Below are 13,983 nucleotides of genomic sequence, written 5' to 3' on the forward strand. Positions count from 1 at the left end.
TTTAATTGCTGTTGTCATGAATTTCCAATTACGTCTCGGCTACTTAACCCAGAGATTCCAAAGCCAGCTAAGACTTCAAATCACAAAAGGGCGATTCTCCAATGGTCAGTCATCAAAGCCACATTCAAGAGATTGCCTCCAGTGTGCTGCTCAGTGTTGCAGTGCTGTAATCAAACAAGAAAATCTTCTAATATGCTGTCAACTTGCTGCAAAAATAATTCCAAAAAAAAAAGACAACATTTTGAAAACAGAGGGATCAATGATGTGGAGGCGTATGGAAATCTTCTCTGAAGAGTCCAGTCCCAAAATGGCTCCAAAAGTCTACAACACGGCGTATTCCCAGGTGGTCACCCAGCCAGGTACTGACGCCGCCCAACAGGACTTGACTTCGGTCATCGGACGAGAACCGGTACGTTCCCTGTGGTGTGGTCGTAGACGAAAGAAACAACTCAAACCTTGCCCAATTGCTTGGACTCTCTTTTAAGTCTCTTAGAAGGAAGGCCTTTAATTGCTGTTGTCATGAATTTCCAATTACGTCTCGGCTACTTAACCCAGAGATTCCAAAGCCAGCTAAGACTTCAAATCACAAAAGGGCGATTCTCCAATGGTCAGTCATCAAAGCCACATTCAAGAGATTGCCTCCAGTGTGCTGCTCAGTGTTGCAGTGCTGTAATCAAACAAGAAAATCTTCTAATATGCTGTCAACTTGCTGCAAAAATAATTCCAAAAAAAAAAGACAACATTTTGAAAACAGAGGGATCAATGATGTGGAGGCGTATGGAAATCTTCTCTGAAGAGTCCAGTCCCAAAATGGCTCCAAAAGTCTACAACACGGCGTATTCCCAGGTGGTCACCCAGCCAGGTACTGACGCCGCCCAACAGGACTTGACTTCGGTCATCGGACGAGAACCGGTACGTTCCCTGTGGTGTGGTCGTAGACGAAAGAAACAACTCAAACCTTGCCCAATTGCTTGGACTCTCTTTTAAGTCTCTTAGAAGGAAGGCCTTTAACTGCTGTTGTCATGAATTTCCAATTACGTCTCGGCTACTTAACCCAGAGATTCCAAAGCCAGCTAAGACTTCAAATCACAAAAGGGCGATTCTCCAATGGTCAGTCATCAAAGCCACATTCAAGAGATTGCCTCCAGTGTGCTGCTCAGTGTTGCAGTGCTGTAATCAAACAAGAAAATCTTCTAATATGCTGTCAACTTGCTGGAAAAATAATTCCAAAAAAAAAAGACAACATTTTGAAAACAGAGGGATCAATGATGTGGAGGCGTATGGAAATCTTCTCTGAAGAGTCCAGTCCCAAAATGGCTCCAAAAGTCTACAACACGGCGTATTCCCAGGTGGTCACCCAGCCAGGTACTGACGCCGCCCAACAGGACTTGACTTCGGTCATCGGACGAGAACCGGTACGTTCCCTGTGGTGTGGTCGTAGACGAAAGAAACAACTCAAACCTTGCCCAATTGCTTGGACTCTCTTTTAAGTCTCTTAGAAGGAAGGCCTTTAATTGCTGTTGTCATGAATTTCCAATTACGTCTCGGCTACTTAACCCAGAGATTCCAAAGCCAGCTAAGACTTCAAATCACAAAAGGGCGATTCTCCAATGGTCAGTCATCAAAGCCACATTCAAGAGATTGCCTCCAGTGTGCTGCTCAGTGTTGCAGTGCTGTAATCAAACAAGAAAATCTTCTAATATGCTGTCAACTTGCTGGAAAAATAATTCCAAAAAAAAAAGACAACATTTTGAAAACAGAGGGATCAATGATGTGGAGGCGTATGGAAATCTTCTCTGAAGAGTCCAGTCCCAAAATGGCTCCAAAAGTCTACAACACGGCGTATTCCCAGGTGGTCACCCAGCCAGGTACTGACGCCGCCCAACAGGACTTGACTTCGGTCATCGGACGAGAACCGGTACGTTCCCTGTGGTGTGGTCGTAGACGAAAGAAACAACTCAAACCTTGCCCAATTGCTTGGACTCTCTTTTAAGTCTCTTAGAAGGAAGGCCTTTAATTGCTGTTGTCATGAATTTCCAATTACGTCTCGGCTACTTAACCCAGAGATTCCAAAGCCAGCTAAGACTTCAAATCACAAAAGGGCGATTCTCCAATGGTCAGTCATCAAAGCCACATTCAAGAGATTGCCTCCAGTGTGCTGCTCAGTGTTGCAGTGCTGTAATCAAACAAGAAAATCTTCTAATATGCTGTCAACTTGCTGGAAAAATAATTCCAAAAAAAAAAGACAACATTTTGAAAACAGAGGGATCAATGATGTGGAGGCGTATGGAAATCTTCTCTGAAGAGTCCAGTCCCAAAATGGCTCCAAAAGTCTACAACACGGCGTATTCCCAGGTGGTCACCCAGCCAGGTACTGACGCCGCCCAACAGGACTTGACTTCGGTCATCGGACGAGAACCGGTACGTTCCCTGTGGTGTGGTCGTAGACGAAAGAAACAACTCAAACCTTGCCCAATTGCTTGGACTCTCTTTTAAGTCTCTTAGAAGGAAGGCCTTTAATTGCTGTTGTCATGAATTTCCAATTACGTCTCGGCTACTTAACCCAGAGATTCCAAAGCCAGCTAAGACTTCAAATCACAAAAGGGCGATTCTCCAATGGTCAGTCATCAAAGCCACATTCAAGAGATTGCCTCCAGTGTGCTGCTCAGTGTTGCAGTGCTGTAATCAAACAAGAAAATCTTCTAATATGCTGTCAACTTGCTGGAAAAATAATTCCAAAAAAAAAAGACAACATTTTGAAAACAGAGGGATCAATGATGTGGAGGCGTATGGAAATCTTCTCTGAAGAGTCCAGTCCCAAAATGGCTCCAAAAGTCTACAACACGGCGTATTCCCAGGTGGTCACCCAGCCAGGTACTGACGCCGCCCAACAGGACTTGACTTCGGTCATCGGACGAGAACCGGTTTTTTTTTTTTTTTTTTTCTTAAAAGGCTCAAAGAGCTTTTTTATTTACAATCCTCTAGTTATTTTATCAACTATTTAGGCATCGTTATTTTTACAATAGTATCATAAAATAAATAAGACTTATCAGTGTTCCATTTAGGGTCTCGTTAATCTACATCATTTAGTAGCTCAATATTTTTATTACAATGTAAAAGTTAAAGTGTCATTTTCTACTTTAGCAAAAGCCTCTCCTAAACACCAATGATGTGGAAAGTAGTATTGCGTGTGTCTCAACTTATATAGCTTGTATTGGAAACGCAAATGCGATTTAACCATAGCTTTAAACAGCGCTTCGGGCGGATATGTCAAGTTCTTTGTTCGGTAGTTGACGGCGGATTTATAGATAGCCCAGCGGGCCAATGTTAGTGTCCAGTTGACTAAATCTAGTGATCTCGGTGTTAGAGAGTCATTGTTCGTTTTGGCTTTTCCAAATAACTTTACTTGTGTGGTGAGTGTCAGTTTCCGTTCAGTGATTTTATCCACATATGTCTGTAGCTGGTTCCAGAAATTATGGACAGTAGGGCAGTCGAGTATGGCGTGCTCCAAGGTGTCGGTAACACCACATCGGTGACAATACGGTGTGGCATACACCCCGATCCTGTTTAAAGACAAGGCGGTGGGGAGAACTCTGTGGGTGATCTTCCAGTTTACATCACCGTGTTTGTTGTTGATGAGCGGTGGATATAAAGCTTTCCATTGTTTAGCGTTAAAGCAGGGTTCTGGTTGAAGATTCTGCTTCCAATGGTCTACAGCAGGGATAACGGGCTTCTCGGCTTGCAGCAAATGTGTGTAAAAATGACGCGTCCTGCACAATGAAATATCGATGGGTGTTTGTCCAGGCCTGGAGTTCACAATGCCAAAACAAGGTTGCAAGGTAGGCGGCGGCCACACTGAGGCAGTACAGATCTTTTGGGACCAATCTGGGGGAAGAGCGACAAATAGCTCTCTCAATTCTTCTGTTGTTCTAGATAAGGTGCGCGGATTTTTCTCTGTTAGCATGTCGTGTATGGCTGACACAGGTAGGTACCCCGGGATAACTTCATAGCAGATGTCTCTAATCCGGGTGATTCCAGCTGCAATCCAGTCTGTAAAGATCAGGGGCTTGTCTTCAGTGGTAATTTCAGGGTTCAGGAACAGGGGTTCATTAAGGATATCACTGACGGACTCAGCGGATCCGGTCCGCACGCGGTGATCCTTATGTCGGTGCCAAGCCGTTAGCAGTTCCTTATGAAAACTGGGTATGTCTCGATCGATACGCTGCAACGAATAGTCCAGTGCGAGAGACATCTTTCCAAGACGAAGATTGGAGATACGAAGAAAGTATGAAGTGAAATGTTTCCAGTGTGCTTTTTCCTCTGATAGAAGCCTCCTCAAGGTGTTCAGACGTAAACTTCCGATTTTAGTCTGCAAACGAGGGATGTTGAAACCACCTTCCTTTAGGGGAAGGGCCAGGATGTCCTTTGTAGCCAGATGACGTTTGTAGTTCCAAAAGAAATCATAAAGTGATTGTTCAATCTGTGATACTGCCCAAGCAGGCATCGGTAGTGAAGTGGCGTTATACCATAATGTTGAAGCTAGGAGGCCGTTAATCACGAGCGCTTTACCTTTATAGCTTAACTGCCTGTGTCGCCAAGCGGCAATGATGTTATTTATTTTCTGTATTTTAGCCTCCCAATTCAGTCTCGTACAGTCCACGTTACCAAAGAAAATGCCAAGAATCTTCTCAGGGATAAAGTCATTATACCAATCAAAACCGTGAAGTTGATTCGTCCGTTCCTTAAAAGCTCCGCACCAGAGCCCCTTGCATTTTCCTTTGTTTATTTTTGCACCAGAGGCGCGTTCGTACAAATCAAATACGGTAAAAGCTTCATTAATGGAAGCATCGTCAGATAGCAACAGCGTCGTATCATCTGCATATTGTGACAATTTTAACTCTTCCTCGGAGTCAGGCGGTCGAATACCATGAATTCTAGGATTTTCGCGAATGTTTATAGCCATTGTTTCTGCGGTTAGGACATAGAGGGGCATAGAGAGGGCACAGCCCTGTCTAAGTCCGCGTTCTAGTTTAATAAAAGCGGTGAGCCAACCATTTGTCTTGACAGAGCTAGAGGCATCGTGATAGATCAATTTAATCCAGTTAATGAAGTTGGGTCCAAAACCAAAGCGTTCCAGACAAGCAAATAAAAAGTCGTGAGAGACTCGGTCAAAGGCCTTCATCTGGTCAATACTGATGAAGGCTAGACTGGTATTTTTCTCGTTGACATAGGATATGACATCATTGAGAAGACGAGTGTTATCGTTAATTGTCCTTCCTTTTATACAGGCAGTTTGGTCAGAGTTCACGATTAGGGGTAGTACTTGTTGCAGCCTGTTCGCCAGCGCCTTTGTTAAAATTTTGTAATCAGTATTGAGTAGAGTTACTGGTCGCCAGTTCTTTAATTGTGTTCGGTCTCCTTTTTTAAACAATAAAGTAATGATTCCCCGCCGCTGTGAAACAGTAAGAAGGCCATTATCAAAAGCATAATTGTAGACACGTGTTAACTTCTCCCCGAGAATAGGCCAAAAGTGTTTATAAAAGTTCGACGTCAAGCCATCGCAGCCAGGTGATTTGTTGCTTTCCATTGCCGTCACAGCTTTTCTTAACTCCTCCTCTGTAATAAGACCTTCGCAGGACTCACGTGCTTCATCAGGTAATTTTGGGATAGCACAGTCTAGAAAATTGTTTCTTGCATGTGCATCACTAGGTTGGGCTGCAAAGAGTTGTTTGTAGAATTTGTGGGTTTCTTTCAGCAGATCTTGTGGTTCCGAGACGACATCAAGGTTATCTTTTGTCAAAACACGAATCGTTTGTTCTGCTTTTCGGCATTTCTCAAGCGAATAGAAGTAGCGTGTGCTCCGTTCTCCTTCTTCTAAAAACTGAGCTTTCGTTCTAATTTTAGTGGCTTCTAGATCTTTCAGTTCCAACTGCTTTAATTTTTCTGTCGCAAGAAGGTAGTTCTCAATGTCCCGTGTGTTACCATTGTTGGATTTTTCCTGCAGCTTTATGAGGTTACGCTCTAGTTGAAACTTTTCATGGCGTTTCAGCTTTCCTAGTATTTTACCGCATCGAATTGCAACGATTTTGAAACCTTGTTTCGCCTTGTCCCACCATAGTAGCGGGTCTTCAAAAACGTCGAACTTGGTTTTCCAAAAAGTCCAGAAATCGTTGATCTCGGACTCGAAGGCCGCGTTAGACAATAGGTTGTTGTTAAAGTGCCAGTATCCGGGTCCGCGTTTTATCCTGTCAAAGTTTAGAGTCAGACAGACACTGTCATGGTCAGAATGAGGAAAGGGTTTGATCGAGGCGTCCATAACAAATTGATTTAAGGAGTGGCTAATTAAGAATTTGTCAATTCGCGTGCGTATGTGTGTTCCATTTGTTGGATGTCGCGCAGTCCAAGTAAAGCAGCGTTTATCCTTATTTCGATCCCTCCAGATATCAGATATGTTAAGTCGTGTGCAAATTCCATGGAGAGTTGTGGCAGCAAAATTCCTAGCATTTGGATTTCCACCGAATTTATCCCTTGCGTCTGCGATGCAATTAAAGTCACCACCGATGATGTTGTCAAGCTTCTCGGAAATAAAACCATCCAAGCTAGAAAAGAAAATTCGTCGATCGCTGTCTGTTTGAGGTGCGTATATGTTTATGATGTTCAAGGTTTGATCATCAAGTTCCAGAACTACATTTAAAATCCGACCTTCATTATCACTTCGTATATGGTTCACAATACACTCAAGGCGTGAATGAATGAGGATAGCGACACCTCTCGCGGTATTTGTGCCATGATTAAAGATAACATCACCCATCCACTCGCGTTTGATTTGCATCTCCATGTCAACAGTCCAATGAGTTTCTTGAAGTAGAATTATATCTAGTCTGTTTCGAAGAAAATAGGAAAAAGCCATTTTTCGTCGATCAGGGGAGCGAAGCCCCTGTGAGTTTACAGTTAAAATGGTTGTCATGACTAAACAGAGGAAGATGATTATAAAGTCCCGGTCCATTGTTCGTTATAAAAAATAAGAAAGCTAACTTGCAGACGACTTATGATCGGTATCGGAGGCAGTCTTTTTCTCCTTTCTTCTTCCGTTAGGAAGGTTTGGCGGAGGATGAATTCTCTGACGACGAACGGAGACGTTAGCCTTGCCGTCAGAATCAGTGTCAGTTGTGTGTTGTCGTTTTAACCCTTGTGCTCTTTCCTCGTGCTCCATTTCTTCATCGTGATTTTCTGGAACGGATTGACTTTCATTTACTTGATCATTTTGCGTAGGAGTATCCTTTTCTGAGTCTTCTTCAGACTCACTTGGCGCCCCTCGCTGTGCATCTTGCTGAGCATCGGCCGCGGCGCCATCTCGATCTGTGTGGGGCTCGTCTTCGTCGTTCGCTTCCCTCTGCTCGCAATTATACGACATGTGTCCTCGCTGCTTGCACACTCTGCAGCGAATCATCGGGCACTTTTTCCTGGTATGCCCAAGTTCCTTACATTCCAAACACACAGGTTGCTGGTTATTGTGTATGATTCTGCACCACTCACCTCCGATTCGCATAGAATACGGCAAAGATGGTTTGTCTAAAACCATCTTCACCAGGCGATTGCCGTTTTCCATACCGGCCAAATCGTGGTCGGCTTTGTATTTGAGACGTATCACCTCACTTTTCAAAACACCATACTCCGTTAGGGCCAATTTCACCTCCTCGTCGTCTACGTAGGAGCGAAGACCCAAAATACTGACGTTCATAAACTTCCCATGAGGAGGAGAGCAATCGAAGTGGAACTCTTCGACATCAAAACCGTTACTAACAAGAAACTCCGCGTCAGCTTTCGTTTCAAGTTCCAGCAGGTATACATTATCTCCAAGATCTTGAAATACTTTCAAAGTGTCGCTGATTTCCTTTTCAATTCCAGCTTTAAGATTACCTAAACCAATTCTAACAGGTGAACGAAACGTGACGCTCCTTTCTCTCCGGTCCGCCATATTGGCGTCCCGAAATTACGGAACACAAAACTCCCAAACTCAAAGTATGGTTAGGCTTTTCCACAAAATAAGATCGCCAACTAATCAAACAACTTTTCCGCAAACAGATCACAATATCTAAACACTTCGATGGCCAAGAACAGGCAAAGATTCCACAGATTAGCACAGAGCTCGCACGAGAACCGGTACGTTCCCTGTGGTGTGGTCGTAGACGAAAGAAACAACTCAAACCTTGCCCAATTGCTTGGACTCTCTTTTAAGTCTCTTAGAAGGAAGGCCTTTAATTGCTGTTGTCATGAATTTCCAATTACGTCTCGGCTACTTAACCCAGAGATTCCAAAGCCAGCTAAGACTTCAAATCACAAAAGGGCGATTCTCCAATGGTCAGTCATCAAAGTCACATTCAAGAGATTGCCTCCAGTGTGCTGCTCAGTGTTGCAGTGCTGTAATCAAACAAGAAAATCTTCTAATATGCTGTCAACTTGCTGGAAAAATAATTCCAAAAAAAAAAGACAACATTTTGAAAACAGAGGGATCAATGATGTGGAGGCGTATGGAAATCTTCTCTGAAGAGTCCAGTCCCAAAATGGCTCCAAAAGTCTACAACACGGCGTATTCCCAGGTGGTCACCCAGCCAGGTACTGACGCCGCCCAACAGGACTTGACTTCGGTGATCGGACGAGAACCGGTACGTTCCCTGTGGTGTGGTCGTAGACGAAAGAAACAACTCAAACCTTGCCCAATTGCTTGGACTCTCTTTTAAGTCTCTTAGAAGGAAGGCCTTTAATTGCTGTTGTCATGAATTTCCAATTACGTCTCGGCTACTTAACCCAGAGATTCCAAAGCCAGCTAAGACTTCAAATCACAAAAGGGCGATTCTCCAATGGTCAGTCATCAAAGCCACATTCAAGAGATTGCCTCCAGTGTGCTGCTCAGTGTTGCAGTGCTGTAATCAAACAAGAAAATCTTCTAATATGCTGTCAACTTGCTGGAAAAATAATTCCAAAAAAAAAAGACAACATTTTGAAAACAGAGGGATCAATGATGTGGAGGCGTATGGAAATCTTCTCTGAAGAGTCCAGTCCCAAAATGGCTCCAAAAGTCTACAACACGGCGTATTCCCAGGTGGTCACCCAGCCAGGTACTGACGCCGCCCAACAGGACTTGACTTCGGTCATCGGACGAGAACCGGTACGTTCCCTGTGGTGTGGTCGTAGACGAAAGAAACAACTCAAACCTTGCCCAATTGCTTGGACTCTCTTTTAAGTCTCTTAGAAGGAAGGCCTTTAACTGCTGTTGTCATGAATTTCCAATTACGTCTCGGCTACTTAACCCAGAGATTCCAAAGCCAGCTAAGACTTCAAATCACAAAAGGGCGATTCTCCAATGGTCAGTCATCAAAGCCACATTCAAGAGATTGCCTCCAGTGTGCTGCTCAGTGTTGCAGTGCTGTAATCAAACAAGAAAATCTTCTAATATGCTGTCAACTTGCTGGAAAAATAATTCCAAAAAAAAAAGACAACATTTTGAAAACAGAGGGATCAATGATGTGGAGGCGTATGGAAATCTTCTCTGAAGAGTCCAGTCCCAAAATGGCTCCAAAAGTCTACAACACGGCGTATTCCCAGGTGGTCACCCAGCCAGGTACTGACGCCGCCCAACAGGACTTGACTTCGGTCATCGGACGAGAACCGGTACGTTCCCTGTGGTGTGGTCGTAGACGAAAGAAACAACTCAAACCTTGCCCAATTGCTTGGACTCTCTTTTAAGTCTCTTAGAAGGAAGGCCTTTAATTGCTGTTGTCATGAATTTCCAATTACGTCTCGGCTACTTAACCCAGAGATTCCAAAGCCAGCTAAGACTTCAAATCACAAAAGGGCGATTCTCCAATGGTCAGTCATCAAAGCCACATTCAAGAGATTGCCTCCAGTGTGCTGCTCAGTGTTGCAGTGCTGTAATCAAACAAGAAAATCTTCTAATATGCTGTCAACTTGCTGCAAAAATAATTCCAAAAAAAAAAGACAACATTTTGAAAACAGAGGGATCAATGATGTGGAGGCGTATGGAAATCTTCTCTGAAGAGTCCAGTCCCAAAATGGCTCCAAAAGTCTACAACACGGCGTATTCCCAGGTGGTCACCCAGCCAGGTACTGACGCCGCCCAACAGGACTTGACTTCGGTCATCGGACGAGAACCGGTACGTTCCCTGTGGTGTGGTCGTAGACGAAAGAAACAACTCAAACCTTGCCCAATTGCTTGGACTCTCTTTTAAGTCTCTTAGAAGGAAGGCCTTTAATTGCTGTTGTCATGAATTTCCAATTACGTCTCGGCTACTTAACCCAGAGATTCCAAAGCCAGCTAAGACTTCAAATCACAAAAGGGCGATTCTCCAATGGTCAGTCATCAAAGCCACATTCAAGAGATTGCCTCCAGTGTGCTGCTCAGTGTTGCAGTGCTGTAATCAAACAAGAAAATCTTCTAATATGCTGTCAACTTGCTGGAAAAATAATTCCAAAAAAAAAAGACAACATTTTGAAAACAGAGGGATCAATGATGTGGAGGCGTATGGAAATCTTCTCTGAAGAGTCCAGTCCCAAAATGGCTCCAAAAGTCTACAACACGGCGTATTCCCAGGTGGTCACCCAGCCAGGTACTGACGCCGCCCAACAGGACTTGACTTCGGTCATCGGACGAGAACCGGTACGTTCCCTGTGGTGTGGTCGTAGACGAAAGAAACAACTCAAACCTTGCCCAATTGCTTGGACTCTCTTTTAAGTCTCTTAGAAGGAAGGCCTTTAATTGCTGTTGTCATGAATTTCCAATTACGTCTCGGCTACTTAACCCAGAGATTCCAAAGCCAGCTAAGACTTCAAATCACAAAAGGGCGATTCTCCAATGGTCAGTCATCAAAGCCACATTCAAGAGATTGCCTCCAGTGTGCTGCTCAGTGTTGCAGTGCTGTAATCAAACAAGAAAATCTTCTAATATGCTGTCAACTTGCTGGAAAAATAATTCCAAAAAAAAAAGACAACATTTTGAAAACAGAGGGATCAATGATGTGGAGGCGTATGGAAATCTTCTCTGAAGAGTCCAGTCCCAAAATGGCTCCAAAAGTCTACAACACGGCGTATTCCCAGGTGGTCACCCAGCCAGGTACTGACGCCGCCCAACAGGACTTGACTTCGGTCATCGGACGAGAACCGGTACGTTCCCTGTGGTGTGGTCGTAGACGAAAGAAACAACTCAAACCTTGCCCAATTGCTTGGACTCTCTTTTAAGTCTCTTAGAAGGAAGGCCTTTAATTGCTGTTGTCATGAATTTCCAATTACGTCTCGGCTACTTAACCCAGAGATTCCAAAGCCAGCTAAGACTTCAAATCACAAAAGGGCGATTCTCCAATGGTCAGTCATCAAAGCCACATTCAAGAGATTGCCTCCAGTGTGCTGCTCAGTGTTGCAGTGCTGTAATCAAACAAGAAAATCTTCTAATATGCTGTCAACTTGCTGCAAAAATAATTCCAAAAAAAAAAGACAACATTTTGAAAACAGAGGGATCAATGATGTGGAGGCGTATGGAAATCTTCTCTGAAGAGTCCAGTCCCAAAATGGCTCCAAAAGTCTACAACACGGCGTATTCCCAGGTGGTCACCCAGCCAGGTACTGACGCCGCCCAACAGGACTTGACTTCGGTCATCGGACGAGAACCGGTACGTTCCCTGTGGTGTGGTCGTAGACGAAAGAAACAACTCAAACCTTGCCCAATTGCTTGGACTCTCTTTTAAGTCTCTTAGAAGGAAGGCCTTTAATTGCTGTTGTCATGAATTTCCAATTACGTCTCGGCTACTTAACCCAGAGATTCCAAAGCCAGCTAAGACTTCAAATCACAAAAGGGCGATTCTCCAATGGTCAGTCATCAAAGCCACATTCAAGAGATTGCCTCCAGTGTGCTGCTCAGTGTTGCAGTGCTGTAATCAAACAAGAAAATCTTCTAATATGCTGTCAACTTGCTGGAAAAATAATTCCAAAAAAAAAAGACAACATTTTGAAAACAGAGGGATCAATGATGTGGAGGCGTATGGAAATCTTCTCTGAAGAGTCCAGTCCCAAAATGGCTCCAAAAGTCTACAACACGGCGTATTCCCAGGTGGTCACCCAGCCAGGTACTGACGCCGCCCAACAGGACTTGACTTCGGTGATCGGACGAGAACCGGTACGTTCCCTGTGGTGTGGTCGTAGACGAAAGAAACAACTCAAACCTTGCCCAATTGCTTGGACTCTCTTTTAAGTCTCTTAGAAGGAAGGCCTTTAATTGCTGTTGTCATGAATTTCCAATTACGTCTCGGCTACTTAACCCAGAGATTCCAAAGCCAGCTAAGACTTCAAATCACAAAAGGGCGATTCTCCAATGGTCAGTCATCAAAGCCACATTCAAGAGATTGCCTCCAGTGTGCTGCTCAGTGTTGCAGTGCTGTAATCAAACAAGAAAATCTTCTAATATGCTGTCAACTTGCTGGAAAAATAATTCCAAAAAAAAAAGACAACATTTTGAAAACAGAGGGATCAATGATGTGGAGGCGTATGGAAATCTTCTCTGAAGAGTCCAGTCCCAAAATGGCTCCAAAAGTCTACAACACGGCGTATTCCCAGGTGGTCACCCAGCCAGGTACTGACGCCGCCCAACAGGACTTGACTTCGGTCATCGGACGAGAACCGGTACGTTCCCTGTGGTGTGGTCGTAGACGAAAGAAACAACTCAAACCTTGCCCAATTGCTTGGACTCTCTTTTAAGTCTCTTAGAAGGAAGGCCTTTAATTGCTGTTGTCATGAATTTCCAATTACGTCTCGGCTACTTAACCCAGAGATTCCAAAGCCAGCTAAGACTTCAAATCACAAAAGGGCGATTCTCCAATGGTCAGTCATCAAAGCCACATTCAAGAGATTGCCTCCAGTGTGCTGCTCAGTGTTGCAGTGCTGTAATCAAACAAGAAAATCTTCTAATATGCTGTCAACTTGCTGGAAAAATAATTCCAAAAAAAAAAGACAACATTTTGAAAACAGAGGGATCAATGATGTGGAGGCGTATGGAAATCTTCTCTGAAGAGTCCAGTCCCAAAATGGCTCCAAAAGTCTACAACACGGCGTATTCCCAGGTGGTCACCCAGCCAGGTACTGACGCCGCCCAACAGGACTTGACTTCGGTCATCGGACGAGAACCGGTACGTTCCCTGTGGTGTGGTCGTAGACGAAAGAAACAACTCAAACCTTGCCCAATTGCTTGGACTCTCTTTTAAGTCTCTTAGAAGGAAGGCCTTTAATTGCTGTTGTCATGAATTTCCAATTACGTCTCGGCTACTTAACCCAGAGATTCCAAAGCCAGCTAAGACTTCAAATCACAAAAGGGCGATTCTCCAATGGTCAGTCATCAAAGCCACATTCAAGAGATTGCCTCCAGTGTGCTGCTCAGTGTTGCAGTGCTGTAATCAAACAAGAAAATCTTCTAATATGCTGTCAACTTGCTGCAAAAATAATTCCAAAAAAAAAAGACAACATTTTGAAAACAGAGGGATCAATGATGTGGAGGCGTATGGAAATCTTCTCTGAAGAGTCCAGTCCCAAAATGGCTCCAAAAGTCTACAACACGGCGTATTCCCAGGTGGTCACCCAGCCAGGTACTGACGCCGCCCAACAGGACTTGACTTCGGTCATCGGACGAGAACCGGTACGTTCCCTGTGGTGTGGTCGTAGACGAAAGAAACAACTCAAACCTTGCCCAATTGCTTGGACTCTCTTTTAAGTCTCTTAGAAGGAAGGCCTTTAATTGCTGTTGTCATGAATTTCCAATTACGTCTCGGCTACTTAACCCAGAGATTCCAAAGCCAGCTAAGACTTCAAATCACAAAAGGGCGATTCTCCAATGGTCAGTCATCAAAGCCACATTCAAGAGATTGCCTCCAGTGTGCTGCTCAGTGTTGCAGTGCTGTAATCAAACAAGAAAATCTTCTAATA

At 44.1% G+C, this 13,983-nt stretch overlaps 1 protein-coding gene, 2 non-coding genes and 14 pseudogenes across 3 annotated transcripts; all 17 read right to left on the reverse strand.

Annotated features, from left to right (window-relative positions):
• Nucleotides 1-318: 318 nt before the first annotated feature.
• On the reverse strand, nt 319-437 carry LOC149100122 (5S ribosomal RNA; annotated as a pseudogene).
• Nucleotides 438-821: 384 nt separating this feature from the next.
• LOC149100123 (5S ribosomal RNA) lies at nt 822-940 on the reverse strand (annotated as a pseudogene).
• A 384-nt stretch (nt 941-1,324) lies between these two features.
• Nucleotides 1,325-1,443, reverse strand: LOC149100124 (5S ribosomal RNA; annotated as a pseudogene).
• Nucleotides 1,444-1,827: 384 nt separating this feature from the next.
• LOC149100125 (5S ribosomal RNA) lies at nt 1,828-1,946 on the reverse strand (annotated as a pseudogene).
• Nucleotides 1,947-2,330: 384 nt separating this feature from the next.
• Nucleotides 2,331-2,449, reverse strand: LOC149100126 (5S ribosomal RNA; annotated as a pseudogene).
• Nucleotides 2,450-6,714: 4,265 nt separating this feature from the next.
• Nucleotides 6,715-7,978, reverse strand: LOC149100127 (uncharacterized). Its single transcript, XM_089276586.1, has one exon. The coding sequence runs from the start codon at nt 7,976-7,978 to the stop codon at nt 7,031-7,033; it is 948 nt and encodes a 315-aa protein (XP_089132712.1). The 3' UTR covers nt 6,715-7,030.
• A 597-nt stretch (nt 7,979-8,575) lies between these two features.
• LOC149100128 (5S ribosomal RNA) lies at nt 8,576-8,694 on the reverse strand. The gene has a single exon (XR_016203403.1). It is a non-coding gene; the product is annotated as a 5S ribosomal RNA (ribosomal RNA).
• A 384-nt stretch (nt 8,695-9,078) lies between these two features.
• Nucleotides 9,079-9,197, reverse strand: LOC149100129 (5S ribosomal RNA; annotated as a pseudogene).
• A 384-nt stretch (nt 9,198-9,581) lies between these two features.
• LOC149100130 (5S ribosomal RNA) lies at nt 9,582-9,700 on the reverse strand (annotated as a pseudogene).
• A 384-nt stretch (nt 9,701-10,084) lies between these two features.
• On the reverse strand, nt 10,085-10,203 carry LOC149100131 (5S ribosomal RNA; annotated as a pseudogene).
• A 384-nt stretch (nt 10,204-10,587) lies between these two features.
• LOC149100132 (5S ribosomal RNA) lies at nt 10,588-10,706 on the reverse strand (annotated as a pseudogene).
• Nucleotides 10,707-11,090: 384 nt separating this feature from the next.
• LOC149100133 (5S ribosomal RNA) lies at nt 11,091-11,209 on the reverse strand (annotated as a pseudogene).
• Nucleotides 11,210-11,593: 384 nt separating this feature from the next.
• On the reverse strand, nt 11,594-11,712 carry LOC149100134 (5S ribosomal RNA; annotated as a pseudogene).
• Nucleotides 11,713-12,096: 384 nt separating this feature from the next.
• LOC149100135 (5S ribosomal RNA) lies at nt 12,097-12,215 on the reverse strand. The gene has a single exon (XR_016203404.1). It is a non-coding gene; the product is annotated as a 5S ribosomal RNA (ribosomal RNA).
• A 384-nt stretch (nt 12,216-12,599) lies between these two features.
• LOC149100136 (5S ribosomal RNA) lies at nt 12,600-12,718 on the reverse strand (annotated as a pseudogene).
• Nucleotides 12,719-13,102: 384 nt separating this feature from the next.
• LOC149100137 (5S ribosomal RNA) lies at nt 13,103-13,221 on the reverse strand (annotated as a pseudogene).
• Nucleotides 13,222-13,605: 384 nt separating this feature from the next.
• Nucleotides 13,606-13,724, reverse strand: LOC149100138 (5S ribosomal RNA; annotated as a pseudogene).
• Nucleotides 13,725-13,983: the final 259 nt, after the last annotated feature.

This window comes from Orbicella faveolata, unplaced genomic scaffold (genome assembly GCF_042242905.1).
Source record: "Orbicella faveolata isolate gen_17 unplaced genomic scaffold, um_ofav_v1 contig_40, whole genome shotgun sequence".
NCBI lineage: Eukaryota > Metazoa > Cnidaria > Anthozoa > Scleractinia > Merulinidae > Orbicella > Orbicella faveolata.

What these genes read in the sequence shown, in the direction of transcription:
- LOC149100127 (XM_089276586.1), bottom strand. Translation starts at nt 7,978, where the DNA reads ATGGCGGACCGGAGAGAAAGGAGCGTCACGTTTCGTTCACCTGTTAGA.